This window comes from Dendrobates tinctorius, unplaced genomic scaffold (assembly GCF_039654945.1).
Source record: "Dendrobates tinctorius isolate UK_male_01 unplaced genomic scaffold, ASM3965494v1 ptg000051l, whole genome shotgun sequence".
In the NCBI taxonomy this organism is placed as follows: domain Eukaryota; kingdom Metazoa; phylum Chordata; class Amphibia; order Anura; family Dendrobatidae; genus Dendrobates; species Dendrobates tinctorius.
Window position 1 is genome coordinate 12,466,320 of NW_027361719.1, and position 24,020 is coordinate 12,490,339.

The window sequence follows — 24,020 nt, forward strand, 5'->3', positions numbered from 1 at the left end:
AGCTCAGATGAGGAGGAGGAGCATCCACAGCAGACATCGACATCGCAACAGCTGTTATCTGGCAGGCCCGGAGCACTCCAAAGACAGGTTCCAAAAATCAAAAGAGTTGCTGGACAGCTTATCCAGAGGGTCAAAATATCACAGCGTACTAGGCCGCAACATGTCTGCCAAAGTAGGAAGAGTGCAGTGTGGCACTTTTTTGAACAAAATCCTCATGATCAGGCCAAGGTTATCTGTAAGAAGTGCGCAAAGACCTTTAGCCGAGGGAAAAATCTGAAAAATTTGAATACCAGTTGCATGCTTAGACATTTAACCAGCATGCACTTGCAAGCGTGGACACAACACCAAACCGCAAGTACCACATGTGCAACTGATCACAAAGAAGGTAGTCAGCAACGCTACATTGTTTCCCCCACTGTAAGCCCACCTGTTAGCACAGCAGCAAATGCTGAGGTGTCGTTGCAAGGCCACAGCAGTCAGGGAATCCCACTGTTGTATCAACGAAAGACTGAATCTAGGCCATCAGAAAGAACACCAACTCCATCGCCATCATCAACCCTCTCTCAGTCCGCCCTGTCCACCGCTACTTCCACCATATGCAGCTCTCAAGTCTAGCTCACCCTCCCAGACACTATGAGTAGGTCAAGAAAGTACTCAGTCTCTCATCCGCGTACACTGGGTTTGAACGCCCACATTGCCAAACTAATCTCGTTAGAGATGATGCCCTATCGGTTGGTGGAAAGCGCAGCTTTCCGCGAACTCATGGCCTATGCAGTACCACGCTATGACCTACCCAGTCGCCACTTCTTCTCTCGCAAAGCCATCTCAGCCCTCCACCATCATGTGAAAGACCGCATTGTCCATGCACTCAAGCAGTCAGTGAGTGGAAAGGTGCACCTCACAACTGATGCATGGTCCAGTCGGCATGGCCAGGGCCGTTACGTGTCCATCACTGCGCACTGGGTTAATGTGGTGGATGCAGGGTCCACAGGGGACAGCGGTGGTAGGACAGTGCTGCCTAGCCCACGGTATAGGAAACAGTTGGCTGTAGGCATTCGACCCTCCTCCTCCTCCAGAAGCGAAAGCTCGTCCACAGAGCGCAGTCGTACGCGCACTCCATCTGCAGCTGCCACTGTTGCACACGAGGTGTCCCCCTATCAAGCAGCTAGTGGAAAGCGTCAGCAGGCTGTGTTGCAGATGATGTGTTTGGGCGACAGACACACCGCCGAGGTGCTGGCCGAGTACTTTCAGCAACAAACTGAGTCATGGCTGGGCAGTGTACATCTTGAGGCAGGCAAGGTAGTTAGTGATAACGGCCGTAATTTTGTGGCAGCCATAGCCCTTTCAAAACTCAGCCACATACCTTGCTTGGCTCACACCTTGAACCTGGTGGTGCAGTGCTTCCTCAATAATTATCCGGAGTTAACAGCCCTGCTCCAGAAGGTGCGAAGACTGTGCGCGCACATCCGCCGGTCGCCTGTACACTCCATTCGTATGCAGAAGCTGCAGCAACTGCTCCACCTTCCCAACCACCGCCTCATTATCGACATTGCAACAAGGTGGAACTCCACCCTGCACATGGTTGAGCAGCTGTGCGAGCAGAGGCAGGCCATAATGCATTTGTGGGAGGATACACGGCCAGGCACTTTGAGAGCAGACATGGAGTTGACAGGTGTGCAGTGGTCGAAGCTGAAAGACCTCTGTAAAGTCCTTCAGTGTTTTGAGGAATGCACACGGCTGGTAAGCGCAGACTACGCCATCCTAAGCATGAGCATCCCACTTATGCATCTGCTCATGCAAACTTTGACGCACCTTAAGGAGCAGGCGTCTGCAGCCAATGTTGACGAGGAGGAAGAGGAGGAGGGAATCCTTGATGACATTCAGCCATTGTCTGCTCAGGGACCTCTCCTGGACGAGGTGGAGGAAGAAGAGGAGGAGGAGGATGATGATGGGGATGATTACTTAGGGGAGGAGGATGCATCTCGTGGGGCAAGTGAAAATGTTGGCGTGGCAAGGTCTGGTACAGGGTTTGTGCGTGACTGGAGGGATGTGGATTTGCCAGAAAGTGCTCCTCCACCCAGCACTCGCAGTGCATCATTGACACCGGGAACATTGGCCCACATGTCAGATTATGCCTTGCAGATCCTAAAAAGGGACCCACGCATTGCCAAAATGATGAACGATGACGACTACTGGTTGGCCAGCATCCTGGATCCACGCTATAAAGGCAAATTCCAAAACATCATGCCACAGGAGAACCTTGACCTAATATTGGCTACTAAACAAGCAACTCTGGTTAACCGGTTGGTTGAGGCATTCCCAGCACACAGCAGCGGTGATGGTTCTCACACGAGCCGTACGGGCCGGGATCAGCTTGGCAGAGGTGTTCGTGGTGCACACAGCAGAAGTGGCGTTGGAGACAGGGGTTTCATGACAATGTTGTGGACTGATATTTCACGGACCGCTCACACAACTGGTAATACTGCATCGATGGAAAGTGACAGGAGACAGCAGTTGTCAACTATGGTTAACAACTACTTTTCCTCCCATATCGATGTTTTCCCGCACAGGTCATTCTCCTTTGATTATTGGGCCACTAAACTGGACACCTGGCCTGAATTGGCACAATATGCCTTACAGGAGCTCGCTTGCCCAGCTGCAAGTGTGCTATCGGAAAGAGTCTTCAGTGCAGCTGGATCAATCCTGACAGAAAAAAGGACCAGTCTGTCAACCCAAAATGTGGATGATCTAACCTTCATTAAAATGAACCATGCATGGGTTTCCAAGGATTTTGTCCCACCTTCCCTTGATGACACATAGGTTGCCAGAAAAATGGCTTGCTTTGGTCCTCCTCCTATTCCGCGAACTTGACCTATTTCGCCTTTTGCAGCAGCTGAATGACCCACATCTACATATGCCACTTTGTAAACCTCCCTAAGTGGGCGGCCCCCCCCCATGGCCGGGGTCACCACCTAGCGCACAAAACCGTGCGAGTGCCGTTGCCCTGGACAGGTGGGTAGGCAGACTCTTGGTCGCGGGCACTGGCATAGGGTCCCTCATAGTGCAGTCAAGTGTCTCTGACAGTGGTGGTGCACACCCGCCGTCAGACACACCGCCATACTATGAGGGGCCCAGTGCCCGTACCGACGCCCACGAGTGTGCCCCCCTTGCTTGGGCAGGGCCCCAGCATTTGCAATGTTTACCTCTCCCTGCTCCTCCGCTGTGTAGTCTTGGCTGTCAAATCCTTCACTGGGACTTCCACTACAAATTGATTGAACTGAAAGATGATGGTTAAGATGTAGCTATGCCCTGTCCTGCTGGCCGGGCTCTAGCTCCAGATGATCAGTGGCTTCCATTTCTAATGGACGTCGACTCACAATTACATGCAGTGGTGGTTTATCATCAGCTTTCACAGTTTTCCTACTCACAAACGTGTGACATTCCGGCGCACATTTCAAAATGTGCCCTCTCATGCCAATCAAATAGAATCGCCTACGGCCTGTGGCTTCTGTCTTTTGCACTCCAAAGTTACGTGACAGATCATGATAGCCAGTGAGCACCATGTTTACATCGCTCCCTGTGATAAAAATTGGATTCAGCTGAGTAACAGTGATGGAATCAACGGAAGTGCGATACAGCAAGACTTTATTCACAAAAAAATGTTTTCACTGTCTCAACACACAAATTAATTGAGAGTCAGCATTGCCTATGAGAATTGTGACAGAAGTTTTTCCCGTGAATAATAATTCCTAGATTTCTGCAATCAATAGCCTTTATGTCACTAATTGTATGCATCTCATTTCCTATTGCGGAGAGGCTGGACTGTATTACTGAGACAGAAATATATATGAAGATTTAAAAATAACACCAAAAGTATATAGTTGTGTACACCTCAAATGCATTTCCTTTTTTCCACTTTTTAGATTGCTGTGTAATCCATACTGAGAACACGGAGATTTTACATGTTTAAACTATGCTATATATACCTGCTATCCAGTGATAAAGTACCCTTTCTCAACTTTGTACAATCTGGTCAAATCCATACTGGGCCTGAGAACATCTGAGTCTGCCTCCTGATCTATAGACATATATTTTTAATGTGTAAACTAGGCAACATATATACGTGTTATCCGGTGAAACTGTACCCTTTATCAACTTTCTACAATGTTGTTGAATCCATACTGGGCCTGAGAACGGCTGCCGAGCTGTTAAGCAAGCTACAGCACCTGTGGTTTGGACACGTAATTTTTTCAGGAATGACGGTTAGGCCTAACTCCGGAATTGCGGTTGACCTGAACTTACTGGGAAATCATCGTTCGCGGGGAATAATCTGAATCCCAGATCCCCATCACTAACGGAGTTCAGCAGGTTATCTGCACCTGTAAGCGACAAAAGCTGGTCCTTTCAGTGTAGCATGCATGCAGCCCTGGACATGTACTGGAATGCTAGACCTGTTATTGCTCGATCTCACGTGCCACAGCCTCGCGTATCCCTCTAGTAAGCTTGACGCGTACCGCGGGGCCATGCCGGAATCTCGGTTGTTAACGGAATAAAACTGAGAAATCGCTAGCACAACTACAAACGGACATACCACACCACACACAGAATCGACAAAGCTTGCAATCTGTCCATCCTTTCTGTAGCTTGTATGGTAGTGGTTTCCCGGGTGCAGTCCAATTAAGCCACCGGCTCCACTCCTGGTGGTGCCCTTTTGGACATTCCTTTAAGGTTCAGCTTTGCAATCATACTGCCCCCGGAAACCAAAAACTTTGCCTTCAGGGACGCTTGTTGGAGGTTCGTGGGAATAACGCCGCCCGATCAGCAGTCGGCATATAGGTCGCCCTCCCAGGGCTGTGGGGTACTCGGTACCGGGCCGGTGTCAGTGGGATGTGTCACAGCAGCGGTGACCCGGACGGTGGCCCTGGGCGCCCATGTAAATGGCGTGGTATAATGGTAAAGAGTTTATATAGATAGTTTGACGCCACCTGTGGTGTTCGGCAACATAGATGTTAGGCCGACGCTGCATGCAGATCCTCTGGGACTGATGGTGTTGTGCAGCAAAGATGGTGAAGCTCCCCACAGGTGGAGCTGGAGTCCCAGGGAAGTGTAGATGTAGTGATGGGGGAAAGGCACAGGCGGTGTAGGTGCTGGTACCCAGATGTAGCGGTGCTGGAATAACTGTAGGACACCAGAGCGTGCATTTCCAAAGCTTTACTCACAGTCTGCAGGTTACACAGATGCCTGCCTCCATGCTGTGTCCTCCGGGTCAGGACCTCTGCCAACCTCCGGGACCAGAATGGAAAGCTCCCTTCCAACACTCCGCCAACATGTACCTTCCTGAACGTCTCCTTTCTAGCGCTTGTGGGGGAAGCACTCACAGGACCGTGGTTCACTGAAACGCCTCCTGTCTAACAGATGTTCCTCAGACTTTACTTGTATGGCAGACAGCTGTAGCCTTTTCCTTCTGCCTCGCACACGTCGATGCTGGGGCCTCCGAGCCTTAGTTGGGTACAGAGCATTTATAGCTGCTACTTCCCCCGGTTTCTGCTGCAGGAACGTCAGTGTCCCTACAAACTCGGAGACCGGAATCCGGACCATGCGCTCCAGCTAGGAGTGAGCCTTAACTTTGCTCATCCTCCAGCTCCCCTTCTCACGTCCACACACTTCCCCTTCCCTGCACAGAGTGCCCTAACTTACCTCCTCCCGACCACAGAGAGCAGCTCCTCAGCAGTCAGGTTCAGAGGTCTCCCTGCTGGCCTGGAGAAGGAATGTGTTGTGTGTTGGTTTCACTGCTAGAGAGATCCTTCGTTGCTCCCAAGCTTGACAACACACTCCCTAGGAGGAAGGCAATGCCACAGTGGCGACCGTACTCTTGGGTACGCCACAAGTGCACTGAGGCCCAGCCACTGCTGGATGATGCTGCTGGTACATTGACCCAGACCACTACATTCTCCTCGCACTCTACACAGCCAGAATCTGACCCAGAGGAAACTCAGGTTCCCCTTCCCGCATACTATACCACCTTACACGGTGACAAAGAGGAAGGTGCAGATGAAAGTGCAGGTTCCTTGAGCAGGTGGGGGGGGCATACTCATGGGCGATGGCACTGGCACAGGGCACCGCATAGTACGCAAAAGTGTCTCTGCCGGTGGGAGGGCCTAAACAGCCAAGTGCAGTGAGATGGAAGATGGGGACGACAAGGAGTTCAGAGTAGTGCAGGGATTCCCTAGCAAGGAGACTTATGTAATTGTTTTCAATGTTGGGACAGGAATTTTTGGGGAGCACTATACTCTGGTGAATGATATATGGGGCCCACCATACACTGGAGCATTCCAAAGGTGGACATCAGACACTGGAGCAGCATTTACAGGGCCCATTATACACTAGAGCAGTAGAAATGGGGCCCATTATATATGGAGCATTATTTGGGCCCATAAGACAGTGGAGCTTCATCCATTGGGACCAACATATACTGTAGCATTATGTGGAGCTCATCATATACGGTTTGAAACATTATATGGGAATAATGATTCCGTATGGAGAAATATATGGGCCTCATTACTCTGTATAGCGCACTAAGCGCTGGCCATAATACTGTATGGAGTTATATACTGTCCGTTTTTGGAGGTATTGGAGAATTTAAAATGGATATCAGTCATGAGATGTAAGAAGTGAAGTATTTTTCATTGTACTATACTGCTATTTCTCTGCCGTATCGGAGCATCATGAGTTGTGGTATGTGTTAAAGGGGCGCTCTTTGGCCCTGGGCCCACGAAAACCTGGAGCCAGCCCTCCCCCCCCACAACTGTAGCCAAATAACCCCCATTTTTCAGTGCGTAACTAGTATTATGAAGTTAATTAAGGTTGACAAGCTTCAGTAACAAGAATTTATGCTTTTGGCATTCAAATGGGCACTGTTGGTGTGTTTCCTGTCCTCCTCTCACTGCCGACTTTAATTCTCCATTGACTTACATTGGGTTTCGTGTTTCGGGACTACCCCGACTTTTCCCTATAGTCGGCCGATTTTGCTCGACCCGACTTTTGGAAAAGTCGGGTTTCATGAAACGAAACTCGACCCTAAATAACCAAAAGTCCCTCAACACTAGCAATGACTAAATATGCAATGAAGAATAACGGTGATAATTTTAGCAGTGACCCTTTTCATGCCACTGTAAATCCTGTAAACAGGTTTATCACGTTTCCAACTTTTCGCTTTTCAAATACTTCAATCCAGGGTTTCTGGGTTTTACAAAAATTCCACCATTTGTGCTTTAATACAAAGAAATCTCAGGCCTGTTAAACATTCATATTTATTCTTGCAGGACTCAGCTTGCTGGACCTCAAAAATAAAAGCAATTATAAGGTAAGCATTTTTCAAGTCATTGGTAAATTATATATCATTGTGACTGGTGTCAAATGGCCCTCTCTACCATTGTGACGCTCTTCTTCCTTCATAGATGATCCTAATGCAGCCACATTTAATGTCCTTATTATGCTTATATTAAGATTTGGACCAGGTTCCGGCTAATCTTTTTTGCTCAACTCTAGTCAACTCTATGATGCTTACTGTGAATATGATCCATTCCTTCTATACCTACTGTATGTTAACAGAGAAGATGTAACCAGAACAGATGACATAGACTAAAAAAAAAGCAACAACATATGTAAAAAAAACAACATGGTGTAGTGGTCCTGTAAGTGCCAGAGGGCAGTAGATGTGGTCGAGCTGCTGCTTCATAACTCCCTGACACATTACAAAAATATTGTTTCCCAGTACATACAGTATGTGTTGTGCTGTGTATCAGACGTTACACCCACTTGCAAGCCGGAGGTCTTCACTGTCTCCATGTCTTTGGTTCCAGGACTAAGGGGTAAGGTTTCTCCTTGTGGAGAGTGACATGCCAGCTATGGCTTGTCAAGGTAAGGAGGCTTATTCGCCGTGCAATGGGAAAATAATATGCAAATTGTCTCTTCAGAGAAAAAAAGGACTTGAACTCTATAGCGCCACCTGTTAGTAGTAGCGATCCTACAAGTCACAATCAACCCTTTAACGAGTCCTGTAATATGACTTAGGATAAAAGCCAAATCAGAATTTCAACTTGCAGAGACGGTGTTTCGAGCTATTGGCTCTCCTCAGTGCAAAGTATGAGAGGCTCACACACATCAGAGGATACCCGGTTTTGTGATAAAGAAGTTTACCTAACTGTTCATTTTCATCATAAAGAAACACGCAGTATTGGGCTAAACCTTTTCTGTTGCTTTGGTCCATAGTAGAGATTGGCAGAAGGGGTTCGAACATCCAGTGTTTGCCACGCTGTCATGTGCATGACAGCGCGGCAAACACTGCTTCTTATCAAGAATAGAGGGGTCACCACGTTGTTTTTTTTAAATTATTTTAATAAATAATTTTAAAAAGCGGTGTGCGGTCCCGAGCATTTTTGACAACCATCCTTGCTAAAGTAGACAGTTGGGGGCTGCTATTCTTAGGTTGGTGAGGTGCCATGTATATTAGCCCCCCAGCCTAAAAATAGCAGCCCGCAGCCGCCCAGAAGAGGCGCATCTATTAGATGAGCCAACTCTGGCGCTTTGCCCGGCTCTTCCCACTTGCCCTGTAGCTGTGGCAAGTGGGGTTCATATTTGTGTGGTTGATGTCACCTTTGTATTGTCCGGCTTTTACTGTCTCATTTGCTGGGCAGACAACCTTTCACTGACTTAACTACAGTCACTACATTCTAACAGTATGCACTAAGCATATTATACTTAAACAGCCTATCACACTATCTTATATCCTAAATCTTATTCTATGTCTTTTCCTTTGCTTACCCTATTCTCATGCTGTTGTGTACAGTACATTATTCACAGTAGGCATTACCTTTACTGTACACACACAGCAGTACCATTATCTAACACATTATGCATTACTACACATTGCATTCCTAAAATGGCATGACATAGTTCACAAATCACATATCACCATACATGTACAAAAACACATGACACTATTCACTTTGTTCTCTTCAGGGGCAGGAACACTACAGTCACTGTTCACACACTTACAGTTTATTGCCTAACGTCTTGGAAACTGCTAGAAATGTCACAATTTTTTTGCGCAATTAATAGTAAATTATGTTTTTTATGCCTGTCCTAGCCAACTCTGCCATCTTATTTATAGGATATATCCAGGACTTTGTGAAAAATTCAAAATGTGCCTAAGCATTAACAGGCAGGTAGTTGCTACCTACCCGGCACCGTTCAGAGCAGGCACAGACTGCTCCTGCCGGGAATTCAGCTGCTTCTGCTGACGTCACGTTGACAGAGTGACTGCTTCTTTTCTGCTCTGCTCTGTCGGTGAGGCATGGCTTCCGATGTCAATCTGACTGACAGTCAGCTCCCCCACTTATGCAGCGAGAATCTGGCTGTCAATCAGAATGATGTCAAAGTCCCACTCCATCAACAGAATGGAGTGGAAAAGAAGCAGCTGCTTTGTCGATGTGACATTAGCAGAGCAGCTGAATTCTCAGAAAGAAAGGTCTATGTCCGCTCTGTGCTGGCGATGAACGACGTCTGGCAGAACAGGCAGGTAGGTGGCAACTACCTGCCTTTTTTGTGCTTAGGTGCATTTTTAGTTTTTCACAAAATCCCTTGTTCTCCTGTAACAGAAAAAAATAAAAAAAACAGCAATATCCATACCATTCAGTCAGGTCCCCTGCTGCAATCCATCACAAGGGGTTAACTAGTTTACAACAGGGATCGGTGCTAATGCTACCTGCCCAGCTGTAAACCACTGCAGAATGAATGAAATCATGTCTGCACAGGCGCCCCAGCTGACCGGAGATGAACTGATTAGCGTGGGAAAGTTTCTGAACTTTTTCCCATGCTTCTGAGTTCACCTCAGGTCAGCCGGGGACTCCGCGCAGCCTCACTGACTACCGTTGACGTCACTGAGGCTGCGCGGAGTCCCCTGTGCTGTGTCCTGAAGTCAATAAAGTTGTTCAGTTGAAAGTTGACATGGACTGTGTCTCAATTCTTGCAAATCTACCTGGAGAGTGTCTCCTGCAGCAGAGGGAAGATCCTGAAGGAGCTAGACCTGGAGACACAGGTATGCTGATTAATGGACATTATTTTCATGTAAGAGGAGGTCAGGGTACAGAGATGAATAAGTGTGCGGCCATGACTACAGCCCTGGCCCTGCCTTACACTTGGCTTAGTCGTCAGGATTTCGACACTGAGCAACGAGGGAATGCTGCAAGTCAAGTGTGGCAGGATGAGATTGCCTTGCCATGTGGAAAAGATGATGAGAATGTATGTGCGACTGCTGTACCAATGAAAAATGACCAGCAGAAGGAGTCAGAAGTTGCTGTTGACGAAGAAACATTGAATTTGCCTACTACTAATTTTTTTGACAACACCCGACTTGGCGGGAAGGCGACAGGAGACGGTAGACTCCCTCTCTGCTGCTCGCACTGACAACTCCACTTTTCCCATACCTCAGTGTGCTGATCTTAAGACTTCTTGTGACACTATTAAGTTACCGTCTGTTCCCGCACTGTTGGATACCCATTTTACCTGAGACACCGGGCTTGTCTACTGCATTGAGCTTGACTGATTGGAGAGGAAAAACTAATACCTTCACTGTGACCAAGATGGCAGTGGTAAGAATGGCGGGAAAAGGCAGAGAAGAAGTAAACGACGAGAACTGCGTGCTTCGTGGGAGTTGCCATCACTCTTTGGCGCCAAAACTTGCCTGTCAGTATGCCCGGGTCCGCCCCTGGTGGGAGCGGATGAAGAGAAGGAGCCCACGCCCCTTGCAACTGATCAGCAATGGAGGGGAGGGGCAGCTGGGAAGAGTGAGCACCCAGCCTCCAACAGTCAGCGAGGATCCAGCGGAGGCCCCCACTTATTAAACTTTAGGATTGCCTCAACCCCGGAGTGTCCACCTGGCGGAGATACCGTCTGTCTGGAGGCGGGATGCTGGTGATGATGAACCAATGGAGCAGCCTCGGACCCGAGCAAACCAGAATCCCCCCTGTTAACTCAGCAAGGACCGGAGCCAAAAGTTGCTCAGATGGGACCGGAATCAACGACTGCCCTGGATGAACCAATATCGGAAGCCAAGTATGAGCTGGAGCTCTATTTGCCAACAGCAGAGTACGCAGGCGCACCTGCAGAAGGATACTGTGGTTCTGGGATGGGCCCGGCCAGCGTTCTGGAGCAGGAAAGGGTGAGTGCACTTTAGCTCTCGGCCCCGGAGGGAAGTTCTGCCCTGGGTCCCTCGCTTTGGAAGCTGGCATATGGCCCCTCAACCCTGAAGGGTGGTCTGTGCCTCTACCCTGTACCCCAGATGCACGGCCTGTCATCTAGTCTCCCATCCCGGGTAGTGAGCCCCTGCACAGCAGTCCCGCGCCTCATGGTCAGAGCCCAGCCCACCAGATTCAGGAGGAGCAATTGGCCCCCTGTCCCCTGGTCCATGAATGGCCGGGTTTTGCCCCTTTCCTGTCATTGTGGTGACAGGAGGACACGACACCTGCGTGTTATGAATGAGTCACCGTAGGAGGCAAAAACAGAAATACTAGCTAAGTCCAGAAAACCAGAGAAGTTGGCAGCTATCGGATTGCAGACCCCTGAACCTAACAACAACAACTAGCAGTAGCCGTGGGGGGTTCCTACGGTGCCCTAGACCCCTCGATCACAGCCGGAGGACTACATAGCCTAAAGACAGAAAGGGAAATCTAAACTGCCCCAGAGCAGACCCCAAAGCAATAGGCAGCCCCCCAACATATAATGAAGGTGAAGCAAGATGAAAAAACACTCACACAGATAGAAAGATAGGCTGAGCAAATGATGGGGCCCAAGCTAACTAAATAGGACAGAATAGAAAAGCTGCTGTCTGCAAACCGCCAAAACCCTCTCAAAACAAGAGCCAACAGACTGATAGGGAAAAAAGCCCTGAAGACGCTAGGCTTCAAAAAGACTATATCAGTACTCAGGTATTTTCTGAAGACAGAGCAAAAAGGAATTCAGCTCACCCAGCAGTGGAAGGCAGAAATCCAGAAAAAGAAGGCAAAACAAAACCAAAACACAAATGCAAAAGACAGAGCAGTAAACTTAGCTTTTGAGGAGCAGGAATCAGACTGGTCTCCTAGAATCCCTCAGAGAAATCACCCGCAAGGCAGAAGGGCGTCGGCTGCCTTATATCCAGTCAGCAATTCCAGTCACCCATTCATCATCATTCTGCTCAGGTGCTTTGTAATCAGCCTCACTATCTTCCTTCACCAGAAGAGGGAGTTCATCAGACCTCAATGGTGAAGGGGAAAATGAACTCACAACACCTGCGGCTGCAGGGTCATTGTCATGATCCCAGTGCAGGTTTTTGAGCTGCACACCGGGGGTTAATGTCTGGAGCTCTGTGCAGGTTTTGACCTGCACACTTGGGGTTAATGATTGTGGCCTCTTTCTGGTTCTGGGAGAGCTTCATAAACCCCTGGGTAGCTTCAATCCCTGCCAGTTATACTTTTGCCTTTGGCCTAGTGTGCTGACTCCCGTGTGCCTGTTTGTTGCTATAGCTTGTTTATATGGTTCTGACCCGCCTCTGTTTCCCGTTGTGAGTTTGCCTGTTGATTTTGTACTGCGTTATTATCTGTGTATGACTCATTGCCTGTGACCTGACTACTCTCAGCTCGCCCCTCTTGTACCTTGCAACCATCTGTGTATGACTCATTGCCTGTGACCTGACAACTCTCTGCTCGCCCCTCTGGTACCTTGCAGCTATCTCTGTGTGTGACTCATTGGCTACGTCCTGACTATTCTCACTGTCTATGCCCCTTGGTAACTTTGTCTCGCAGTTACTCTGCTAGGAATTGTCTTGCAGCTCCTAGCTCTGTGGAGTTTAAGCCACGCCTCTAGCAGTCACGTGCTTCAGGTCCTGCGGCTCTGAAGTACACATCTATTCGGTTGCTGCCCGCTCCACAGGTAGCTTTGAGCACTGTTCGCTTTACTCAGGACACGCGCACTGGCTCAGTGAGCAAGTTCAGTGCGGTGTCTCTGACATAACTGGCCTACAATTTTTTTTTCTCTCCTCACTTCTGCAGCATGGACCCAATGTGTGCTTTATCTGAGCAGGTGAAAAGCTTGACTCAGTCACTGCAGAAGCTTAGTTTGGAACACCAAGCTCTGGCCCAGTCCCAACGGCGGGTTGAGGACTCAGTTCAGGGAGTACTTTCCGCAGGCTTCCAGCAGGTGGGGAATAGAGATGTCATTTTAGTCCCACCTGAATCCCCGGTTAATTTGCCAGATATATTTTCTGGTAACAAGGATGAGTTCAGGGCATTTAAGGAGGGCTGTAAGCTTTTTTTTTCTTTGAGACCCCGCTCCTCTGGGGATGAGAAACAGAGGGTGGGGGTGGTGATGTCCCTGCTTAGGGGGTCCCCACAAGCCTGGGCATTCTCACTTTCCTCTTCTGCCCCTGAGAGAAAGTCTGTGGATGCATTTTTTGAAGCCTTAGGGCTTATTTATGATGAGCCTGATAGAGTGCGGTTGGCTGAGGACAAAGTAATGAGTGTCTGTCAGGGGGAGCACTCGGCCAAATGGTTCTGTACTGAATTCAGACGTTGGGCAGCGGAGATTTCCTGGAGTGATGCCGCCCTTCGGGGGCTGTTCCACAGAGGCCTGTGTCAACGTCTGAAGGATGCTTTGGCACTCCATCCTCCGCCTGAATCCCTGGAGGATGCCATGGTCCAAGCGGTTTGCATGGATCGCAGGCTGCGGGCTAGAGGCATTATGCAACGGGAATTGCCCTTATTCTTCAGTGGAGATGAGACCCAGACTCTTCCTATGGCTATGGAGGTGAGCGCTGTCACCTGTGAGGGAAAGGAAAGAAGACGCCGCCGGGAAAAGCAGTTGTGCTTCTATTGTGGGAAATCTGGACATTGGAAGAAGGACTGCCCCTCCTGTCCGTCATCCTCCAAGATGGTGGGAAACGACTAGGTCTGGGTAGTAATCGAGGAGGCTACCCAGACCTTCAGGTACAATTTTCCTCATGTGCAAAAATGGTGCTGCAGGTGGAACTGGAACTTGGTTATGGTCCTGTTCAGACTACTGCTTTTATTGACTGCGGTTCGGCTGTGAACCTGATTGATACCAAGGTTATGACTCTTAATAAGATGATCCTGTTAAACTTGTGGCAATTGACTCATCTCCTCTTACCCAAGATGGTATCTGTTGCAGGTCTGAACTTTTTTCTCTAAAAGTGGGTTTCACTCATGTGGAGAAACTAAGTTGTCTGGTGCTAGATAACTTGCCTGCAGGACTGGTACTGGGGATGCCTTGGCTTCAACGCCATAATCCTACCATTGATTGGGTTACAGGGGAAATCACTCAATGGGGATGCAATAATAAATGTGGTAACCGGGGACATCTTGTTAACGCTGTTAAATCTGTCTCTGTGTCGTCTGTCGATCTGGAAGGTATTCCGGAGTACCTGAAAGATTTCTAAGACGTTTTTTCCTAAAGTGAGGTTGAGGCGCTGCCACCACATAGACCCTATGATTGTGCCATTGATTTAGTACCCGGAGCCAAGTTACCTAAGGCTCGATTGTTCAATTTGTCTGGGCCTGAGCGCCAAGCCATGAAGGAGTACATAGCTGAGAGTCTCCGCAAAGGGCATATCAGGCCTTCTGTGTCACCTGTGGCAGCAGGGTTCTTCTTTGTGAAGAAAAAAGATGGTGGTTTGTGGCCGTGCCTCGACTTTCGGGAACTGAACAAGATAACGGTTAGGAACTCTTACCCGCTTCCCCTCATCCCAGACTTATGTAACCAGTTAGCTGGGGCCCAATGGTTCTCAAAGTTAGATCTGCGGGGGGCCTACAATCTGATAAGGGTTCGGGAAGGGGACGAGTGGAAAACGGCATTCCTCACATCAGAAGGACTCTTTGAGAACCTGGTAATGCCATTTGGGTTAACTAATGCACCCGCTATTTTCCAAAATTTCATCAATGTTGTGTTTTCTGATCTGATAGGCCGTTTTGTTATTATTTATTTGGATGATATTTTGGTGTATTCCCCGGACAGTCAATCTCACTTGCAACATCTAAAGACAGTTCTCCAGAGACTCAGGGAGAACCAATTGTTCGCCAAATTGGAAAAATGTTCGTTTTTTGTACAGGAGCTGTCTTTTTTTGGGTTGATTGTGTCCTGTGAGGGGTTTCGTATGGATCCTAGGAAGATGCTGGCGATCGCTGACTGGGTTCAGCCTCGAGATCTCAAGGGGCTCCAGCGCTTAGGATTTGCGAACTATTACCGGAGATTCATTAAAGGTTTCTCACAAGTGGTGAAACCACTAACGTATCTTACCCAGAAGGGAGCTGATGTAAAAAATTGGTCTGTACTCGCTAAGGAATCCTTCTCAGTGATTAAGAAATGTTTTATGTCTGCCCCGGTGTTGGTGCAACCTGACCCGTCCAAACCATTCATTGTGGAGGTGGATGCTTCTGAAGTGGGGGTGGGGGCTGTGCTGTCCCAGGGTCCGGCCACCCTTACCAATCTCAAACCCTGTGCCTTCTTCTCCAAGAAGTTCTCTTCAGCTGAGAAAAACTATGATGTAGGCAATAGAGAACTTCTTGCGGTCAAGCTGGCGTTTGAGGAATGGAGGCACTTTTTGGAAGGGGCGGCTCACCCTATCACGGTTGTCACGGATCACAAAAATGTGGCATACCTTGAATCTGCTAAGAGGCTTACTCCTAGACAGGCCCGTTGGTCACTTTTTTTTTCACGATTTAAGTTCTCAATTACTTTTCGACCGGGGTCCAAAAATGTTAAAGCGGATGCCCTGTCCAGAAGTTTTGATCCAGTGTCTCCCCCTGAGTCGCCGTCCTCCATTATTCCCCCAGGGGTGGTAGTGGCGGGGGTCTCAACTGAGTTGGAACAAGAAATCCTAAGGGCTCAGGCCCTAGCTCCGGCAACCAGGTCAAGCGATAAACTGTTTGTTCCAGATTCATTGCGGCCTAGACTTCTGCAGGAGTTTCATGATTCTAGGCTGAGTGCTCATCCAGGTATCACGGCCACTAGAGAGGCAGTAGCCAGGGGTTTTTAGTGGCCTTCATTAAGGTCCGATGTCAAGGAATTTGTTTCTGCTTGTGACATATGTGCCCGTTCCAAAAGCTCGCATAACCGACCGGCTGGGGAACTCATACCTTTACCGATTCCTGATAAGCCATGGACTCATCTTTCCATGGATTTTATTACCGGCCTTCCACCTTCCAGGGGCAATACCGTGATCTGGGTGGTGGTGGATAGGTTTTCTAAACAGGCCCATTTAATTCCCTTGGCAGCATTACCTTCAGCAGAAACGTTGTCAAGATTGTTTGTGCAGCATGTGGTCCGATTGCATGGGGTACCCCTGAATGTTGTGTCTGACAGAGGTGTGCAGTTTGTGGCCAAATTTTGGAGGGCGTTCTGTATGAAATTGGGCATCTCACTCTCCTTCTCGTCGGCATATCACCCGGAGAGTAATGGTCAGACAGAACGCACCAATCAATCCCTGGAACAAATTCTCAGGTGTCTGACCTCCGCCAGACTGGAGGATTGGTGTGATGCGTTACCGTTGGCTGAATTCGCTTTTAACAACCGGGTGAGTCAGTCCACCAACATGTGCCCATTCCTGATTAACTATGGCTTTAATCCGCATTTTGGGGAGTTTTCTCGGGTGGATTCCGGTTGTCCAGGAGCAGAGGGGTCCGTTCAACGGTTAAAAAACCTCTGGGCTGAAGTCCGGCGTAATATCTCTCGAGCCCAGGGGAGATACAAATATTTTGCGGACAAAAAGAGAGCCTCGGGAGACATGTTTCAGGTGGGAGAGAAGGTTTGGCTCTCCATGCGTAACATCAACTTAAAGGTACCATCAGTTAAGTTGGGACCTAAGTTCATTGGTCCGTACGAGATTATGGAGATAGTCTACCCTGTGGCATATAGGTTGCGTCTCCCCGCCTCCTTAAAAATATCTAATGTGTTCCATAAGTCTCTGTTGAAACCAGCAGGATCTGTCAAAGAGAACTCTGAGACTGTTGTTCCTCCAGTGCTGGTGGAGGGTCAATTGGAGTATGAGGTTGGACATATTGTGGACTCTCGGCGGGTGCGCCGCTCTTTGCAGTACCTGGTCCACTGGAAGGGATATGGACCAGAAGAGCGCTCATGGGTCCCTGCTCGCTCGGTACATGCAGATCGCCTGGTTCAGGCGTTCCATGCCAAGTACCCGGGGAAGCCTGGGGGTCCAGAGGCCCCCCGTTGAGAGGGGGGTACTGTCATGATCCCAGTGCAGGTTTTTGAGCTGCACACCGGGGGTTAATGTCTGGAGCTCTGTGCAGGTTTTGACCTGCACACTTGGGGTTAATGATTGTGGCCTCTTTCTGGTTCTGGGAGAGCTTCATAAACCCCTGGGTAGCTTCAATCCCTGCCAGTTATACTTTTGCCTTTGGCCTAGTGTGCTGACTCCCGTGTGCCTGTTTGTTGCTATAGCTTGTTTATATGGTTCTGACCCGCCTCTGTTTCCCGTTGTGAGTTTGCCTGTTGATTTTGTACTGCGTTATTATCTGTGTATGACTCATTGCCTGTGACCTGACTACTCTCAGCTCACCCCTCTTGTACCTTGCAACTATCTGTGTATGACTCATTGCCTGTGACCTGACTACTCTCTGCTCGCCCCTCTGGTACCTTGCAGCTATCTCTGTGTGTGACTCATTGGCTACATCCTGACTATTCTCACTGTCTATGCCCTTTGGTAACTTTGTCTTGCAGTTACTCTGCTAGGAATTGTCTTGCAGCTCCTAGCTCTGTGGAGTTTAAGCCACGCCTCTAGCAGTCACGTGCTTCAGGTCCTGCGGCTCTGAAGTACACATCTATTCGGTTGCTGCCCGCTCCACAGGTAGCTTTGAGCACTGTTCGCTTTACTCAGGACACGCGCACTGGCTCAGTGAGCAAGTTCAGTGCGGTGTCTCTGACAGTCATTTATTGGAGCACGGGCATGGAGCCCGATGTGGCATGGCACGGGTCACATGCCGTTGAACTGTAAATATGTCTGCAAAAAGAAAAAAAAAGAGTTGTGCTTGTTGCACCATCGGAAAATGTATCGGGACTGTTCAGGGTCCCTGTGGACAAAGGAGCCCTGAGGCACCAAAAAGTCGCCATGTCATCTGCTATTTTAGCTCCACTGTGTTTTATGAAAACCAAAGTCAGCGCAGCCATCTACCAGGAAATTTTAGAGCACTTTATGCTTCCCTCTGCCAAGCCTTTTGGAGATGGAAATTTCATTCTCCAGCAGGACTTGGCACCTGTCCACGCTGCCAAAAGTACCAATGCCTGATTTAAAAACATCAGTATCACTGTGTTTGGCCAGCAAACTCGCCTGACCTTAATCCCATAGAGAATCTATGGAGTATTGTCAAGGTGTAAATGAGAGACACAAGACCCAACAATGCAGACGAGCCAAAGGCTGCTATCAAAGCAACCTGGGCTTCCATGACACCTCAGCAGTGCCACATTGATGCAGTCATTGATGCAAAAGGAGCCCCGATCAAGTATTGAGTGCATTTACTGAACATACATTTCAGGAGGCCAACATTTTAAAATAATTTTTCAAGCTGGTGTTATAAAGTATTTTAATTTACTGAGATAATGACTTTGGGTTTTCATTGGCTGTAAGCCATAATCATCAACACTAACAGAAATAAACACGTGAAATAGATCACTCTGTAATGACTCTATATAATATATCAGTTTCACTTTTTGTATTGAAGAACTGAAATACATTATCTTCTTGATGATATTCTAATTTTGTGAGAAGCACCTGTATATTGGAAGAGTGTTATCCGTGGTTGTGATGGATAACCCTCTTACCCATGATATTTTATAGGGCTGTGCAAATGTTCAATTTTTTTCCTCCAACTGAGTGGTCTGAAGAAAAAATTGGAGACATGCCCGATTTTGAATCGGCAATACATGTCTATGGGTTTGTGAAAAACGTCAAACCACACTTGTATGACTTTGAAGTGTGATCTGATTTTCATGGTCTGACAGAATGGAGAAGGTGGAGCAATAATTTTTTTTTCTCTCCATCAACGAGAAAAACTGATGCTATTCTGTTCAAAATCTGATCAGAATAATTGGATCGCTATTCTCGGATAGAAGGAAATCAGTTGTCTTCCCAAGCCATTTTAGGGAAAATCTGATCCAGAGCATTCATTCATACTTAGAATCATAGAATCATAGAATTGTAGAGTTGGAAGGGACCTCCTGGGCCATCTGGTCAAACCCCCCTGCCCTACTTGACATAGATTGATGCAGGAACATTAGTAAATTAAATCTATGATGTTGACATCATGTTGATGTAACATCAAAATTTATTATTTGCATACTGAAATTTCCTTCATGTGGAAATTCATTCATTCATGTTTTATGATGTGCAAGGATGAAGACATTACCAGAAAGGTTAGAAACTATTATAGAAACTTCCCATTATTTCATTAACCAGAAGGAAAACTTGACATACCAGAAGACTGGTTTTACCAGACTGCTTAATGCTTGTTTTAGATTAGTTTCCCAGGGAAACTGTCAGCAGCTTCTTATAGAAGACAAAGCTATATGCAATTATTAGTGCATACCTCCTGCTTAAGAATGGAAGTTCAGAACCACCAAGACTCTACAGTTTGGGCACTTCAGACATTAACTGTACCATAGTTATGTGTTCCGATATATATCTCTTTATGAGGGAAATCAAAGAAATAAATATACAGGTGTATGCACTGCATACATTTGCATTGTATATGTTTGGATTTGCTTGTACGTAGAAAAGGAAAACAGAAAACAACCAAATAAATGGGCATCTACTTTATACTGCTGTATACACAGGGGACAACAATTTGCTCAAGATTAGTAACAAGTATAAAAACTAAAAGGGTATGTTCACACTTTGTGTTTTTTGCATTCCACTTTGTGTTTTTGCATTTTTGCTTACAATTCGCACTTTTTTGTTGTTTTTACGTGCCTTTTTGCAGCATTTTACACTCAGTTAACCCCTTAGCCCCCGGAGCTTTTTGGGGTTTCGCGTTTTTCACTCCCCTCCTTCCAGAGTCATAAGTTTTTTATTTTTCCGTCAATATGGCCATGTGGGGGCTTATTTTTTGCAGGACGAGTTGTACTTTTGAACGACACCATTGGTTTCACCATGTCGAGTACTAGAAAATGGGAACAAAAATTCCAATTGCGGTGAAATTGCATAAAAAGTGCAATCCCATACTTGTTTTTTGTTTGGCTTTTTTGCTAGGTTCACTAAATGCTAAAACTGACCTACTATTATGATTCTCCAGGTCATTGTCAGTTCATAGACACCAAACATATCTAGGTTCTTTTTTATCTAAGTGGTGAAAACAAATTCCAAACTTTGCTAAAAAAAAAAAAAATTGTGCCATTTTCCGAGACCCGTAGAGTCTCCATTTTCTTGATCTCGGTTTGGGTAAGGGCTTATTTTTTGCGCGCCGGGCTGACATTTTTAATGATACCATTTTGGTGCAGATGCGTTCTTTTGATCGCCCGTTACTGCATTTCAATGCAATGTCGTGGCGACCAAAAAAATGTAATTCTGGCGTTTCGACTTATTTCTCACTACTTCGTTCAGCGATCGGGTTAATCCTTTTTAATTGATAGATTGGGCAATTCTGAATGCGGCGATACCGAATATGTGTGTTTGATTTTATTTTTATTGTTTTATTTTGAATGGGGTGAAAGGGGGGTGATTTGAATTTTTATATTTTTTATATTTTTAAACACTTTTTTTTACTTTTGGCATGCTTCAATAGTCTCCAAAGGAGACTCGAAGCTGCCATAACCCGATCGGCTCTGCTACATAGAGGTGATGACCAGATCGCCTCTATGTAGTAGAATTGCTGACTTGCTATGAGCACCGACCACTTGGTGGTGCTCACAGCAATCCGGCACTGACAACCATAGAGGTCTCCAGGAGACCTTGGGTTGTCATGCCGACACACTGGTGACCCGCAATCACATGAGGCGGGTCACCGGTGTGCATATTTCCATCCCGATGGCCATTTGACAGCAGCATTTAACTAGTTATTAGCTGCGGATGGATCCCGATTACACCCACGGCTATTGTGGGCACATGTCAGCTGTTCAAAACAGTTGACATTTCCCGGGAAAGATGTGGGCTCACCACATCAAAGGGAGGGAGTCCAACATCGGTGTACTATTATGGGTTAAATGTATGAAAAGCGCTGCACAAATGCTGAAAGAAATGACATGATTTTAAAATGTGTGTGAAAAAAACCCTATAGTGTGTGCTTGTGATTTCAGAAATGTCATTGATTATTCTGAATTTGTAAAATGCTGCGTATTTTATGCACCAAATACATTGTGTAAAAAAAGCAGCACAAATTGTTCCTGCGATGAGCATTTGGTGAGTTTTTGATGTTGCAGATTTTCTGCAGCAGTTCTGCACCTATTATGTAAATTATGTTACTTGCATTTTTTTCTTTGTGCTTTTGAGTGCGTTTTTTGTGTACATGCCTTTTTACTGCTTTTTTTTGTCTCTTGTTGGTGTGTCATGTTTTAAACAAAGCTGCTATGTTTTTGATACTTCCTGGTATTTGGCTTTTGAAAAACTTTATTGACACAGTCGTGTGTGGTTTAGAAGTGTATTTCTATTACGTTTACGCAGCAAAAAATGCACTGAAAACATATATGCAATTTAGTATTATTCTAAGTGGAAAATTCTGTACTTATAACTCAGTGTACCCACAAGACAAACTAACATACTGCGGATTTGAAAAATGCATTGCGGGCAATTTGGGCTGCATCTATAAAATAGCACAGCGGGTATGATATTTCTATAAATCCCATCTACTTCGGGGGGCGGAGCCGGATGTCGACGGAGTAGGACGTGTGGAAGAGAACTCCCCGCAGCCACAGCTACAAAAACGGCCGTAACAGCTCACAAACTTTCCAAAGGCGCCCAAGATATGGTGAAAAGGCACCAGCAGAAGCCGCCAGACCGATCGGTGCCTTCCCCGCAGCAAACCTCCCAGCTGGGACCTCTGGACGCGTTCCTCCATTCTTCTACAGGGAGGGCGCGCTCAGGTAACATGGCGGCGGCGAAGCGGGAGGCACAGGGAGGAGATGCTGCGGCACTGCAGTTAGAAGATCTCCGGACCCAGCCAAGCCTCATGCCTCCACATAAGGAGCAGAGACCGCAGAGTGGAGAGGAAAGAGAGGGAGGAATGGGGAAGTGCAGCTACCAGCGCCATGCAGGGGAACAGGGAGGAGAGGCCGAACACATGGAGGGAGGGAACATGGAAGCTACAGCAGGCACTCAGACATCACAACAATCAGTACAGCAGGGGGCTATGCAATCCCCAGTGCCCCAAAACGCTGCAGTTAAGGGAGGAAGTTGTGACCCCTTGCAAACACCGAGCCCTGCAGAAGATTTCTGTCTCTCTGCCACCCCCTCCATGTCTAGATATACACACCCGGCCGCCTTTTTATCCAACACCCCAGATACCCCTCTTCTTCCAGATGAAGACTCACAGAATATATCCTTGAGGGACTGGAGGTTATATATGGCGCACCTGTCCACGAAAGAAGACTTACAATCCATGGTACAGGAAATTAAAGAAGTTTGCAGAGCAGAAATTTCAGCTGTCAGAGCAGACATCCGGCATATGACTCACAGAGTGGAAGCTCTGGAGAATGATCACGATGAGACAAGAAATTATGTGGTTAACCTGCAAGCTACCATGACAGCACAATACGACACCCTTCGTGAGTACCAGCGCCATCTTGAAGATCTGGACAATAGGGGACGACGTCATAATATAAGAATCAGAGGCCTACCTGAACATAATGGAGAGGAAAATCTATTTGTAATTTTACAAAACATATTCAACAAAATTCTGAAAGCCCCGCCATCTCACAAAATAAACTTAGATAGAGCTCATAGAGCCCTCCGGCCAAAAAACTCCTCCCAAACACCTAGAGACGTTATCTGTTGTGTCACGGATTATAAGCTTAAGGAGGAAATCATGCAGCAAGCACGGAAACTACGTAATATAGAATATGAAGGTCACTGTCTCCAATTGCTGGCTGACCTCTCCTGGATGACCTTACAAAAGAGGAAGATGCTCAAACCACTCCTGGACACTCTAAGGGAACACCAGATTCTCTATAGATGGGGATTCCCCTTCAGCCTCTCGGCCAGGAAAAATGGTCGTACAGCCATGTTCAGAGAAGCATCGGACCTTCCCCAATTCTGTGAAATTCTGGAGATCCCTGTGCCGAAGTTGTCCAACTGGGGACTGGTTCCCCCACCGCCACCCCCTCCAGAGGTCTGGCATAGGGTGTCTTCTAAAAGACAACGCTCCCCCGTGTCCCCAGGTCCCGACGGAGCGGGGGGAGGCCGAACATCCCATAAGAAGTGAGACACGAGGTGCAGCCACACCGTAAATACAGAGCAATCCTTGTTGGCCATACTGTTCATTACTTGCTAAAAATGACTGCGGGGAGCAGACATGCATAGAGCTAGTTGTGTACTCCTTTTCTTTTCTACGTACACCTTTGTTTAAAGATCCCGATCTAGAAGCGGAGGCTCTGTCATACAGCCGAATCCGCAGACCCCTGAGAGTGAATCTGACTCCTAGAGCGCCCACGGCTCTAGAGGAACTTACTCTATTGTTATTCAAGCGTTAATTATAGACACTCGAGCACAGTTCTTCTTAACTTTTCGAAGACCGGATAGACTGATTCCGATATCTCATTGTCATTGTTGACATAATCATCTGTGATGGTTCTGAATGTTGTTTGTTGTCTCCCCCCTTTCCTAATGTGTTTTCCTAATGTGATTTATCTTTGCTTGATTTACATGATACATGCTGATTTGTCGGCAGCGACGAGGAGCAGTCTGGCGGAAGTCCATCATGCGGGGTTAAGAAAAATACACCTGCGGAAGTGGGGTAGGATCAAAGCAC

The 24,020-nt window shown here is 47.3% G+C and overlaps 1 protein-coding gene across 5 annotated transcripts in view; it reads left to right on the plus strand.

Moving 5' to 3' along the window:
- Positions 1–24,020, plus strand: part of B4GALNT1 (beta-1,4-N-acetyl-galactosaminyltransferase 1) — a 273,680-nt gene that overhangs the window by 201,625 nt on the left and 48,035 nt on the right. For 3 of the 5 annotated variants that reach the window (XM_073576800.1, XM_073576801.1, XM_073576799.1), the window contains one exon: positions 7,323–7,363. In XM_073576800.1, coding sequence (XP_073432901.1) covers positions 7,323–7,363 — 41 coding nt within the window. Of the gene's footprint in view, positions 1–7,322; positions 7,364–9,532; positions 24,006–24,020 lie in introns of those variants that run through there. The other 2 variants (XR_012232480.1, XR_012232481.1) reach the window with 1 other exon arrangement.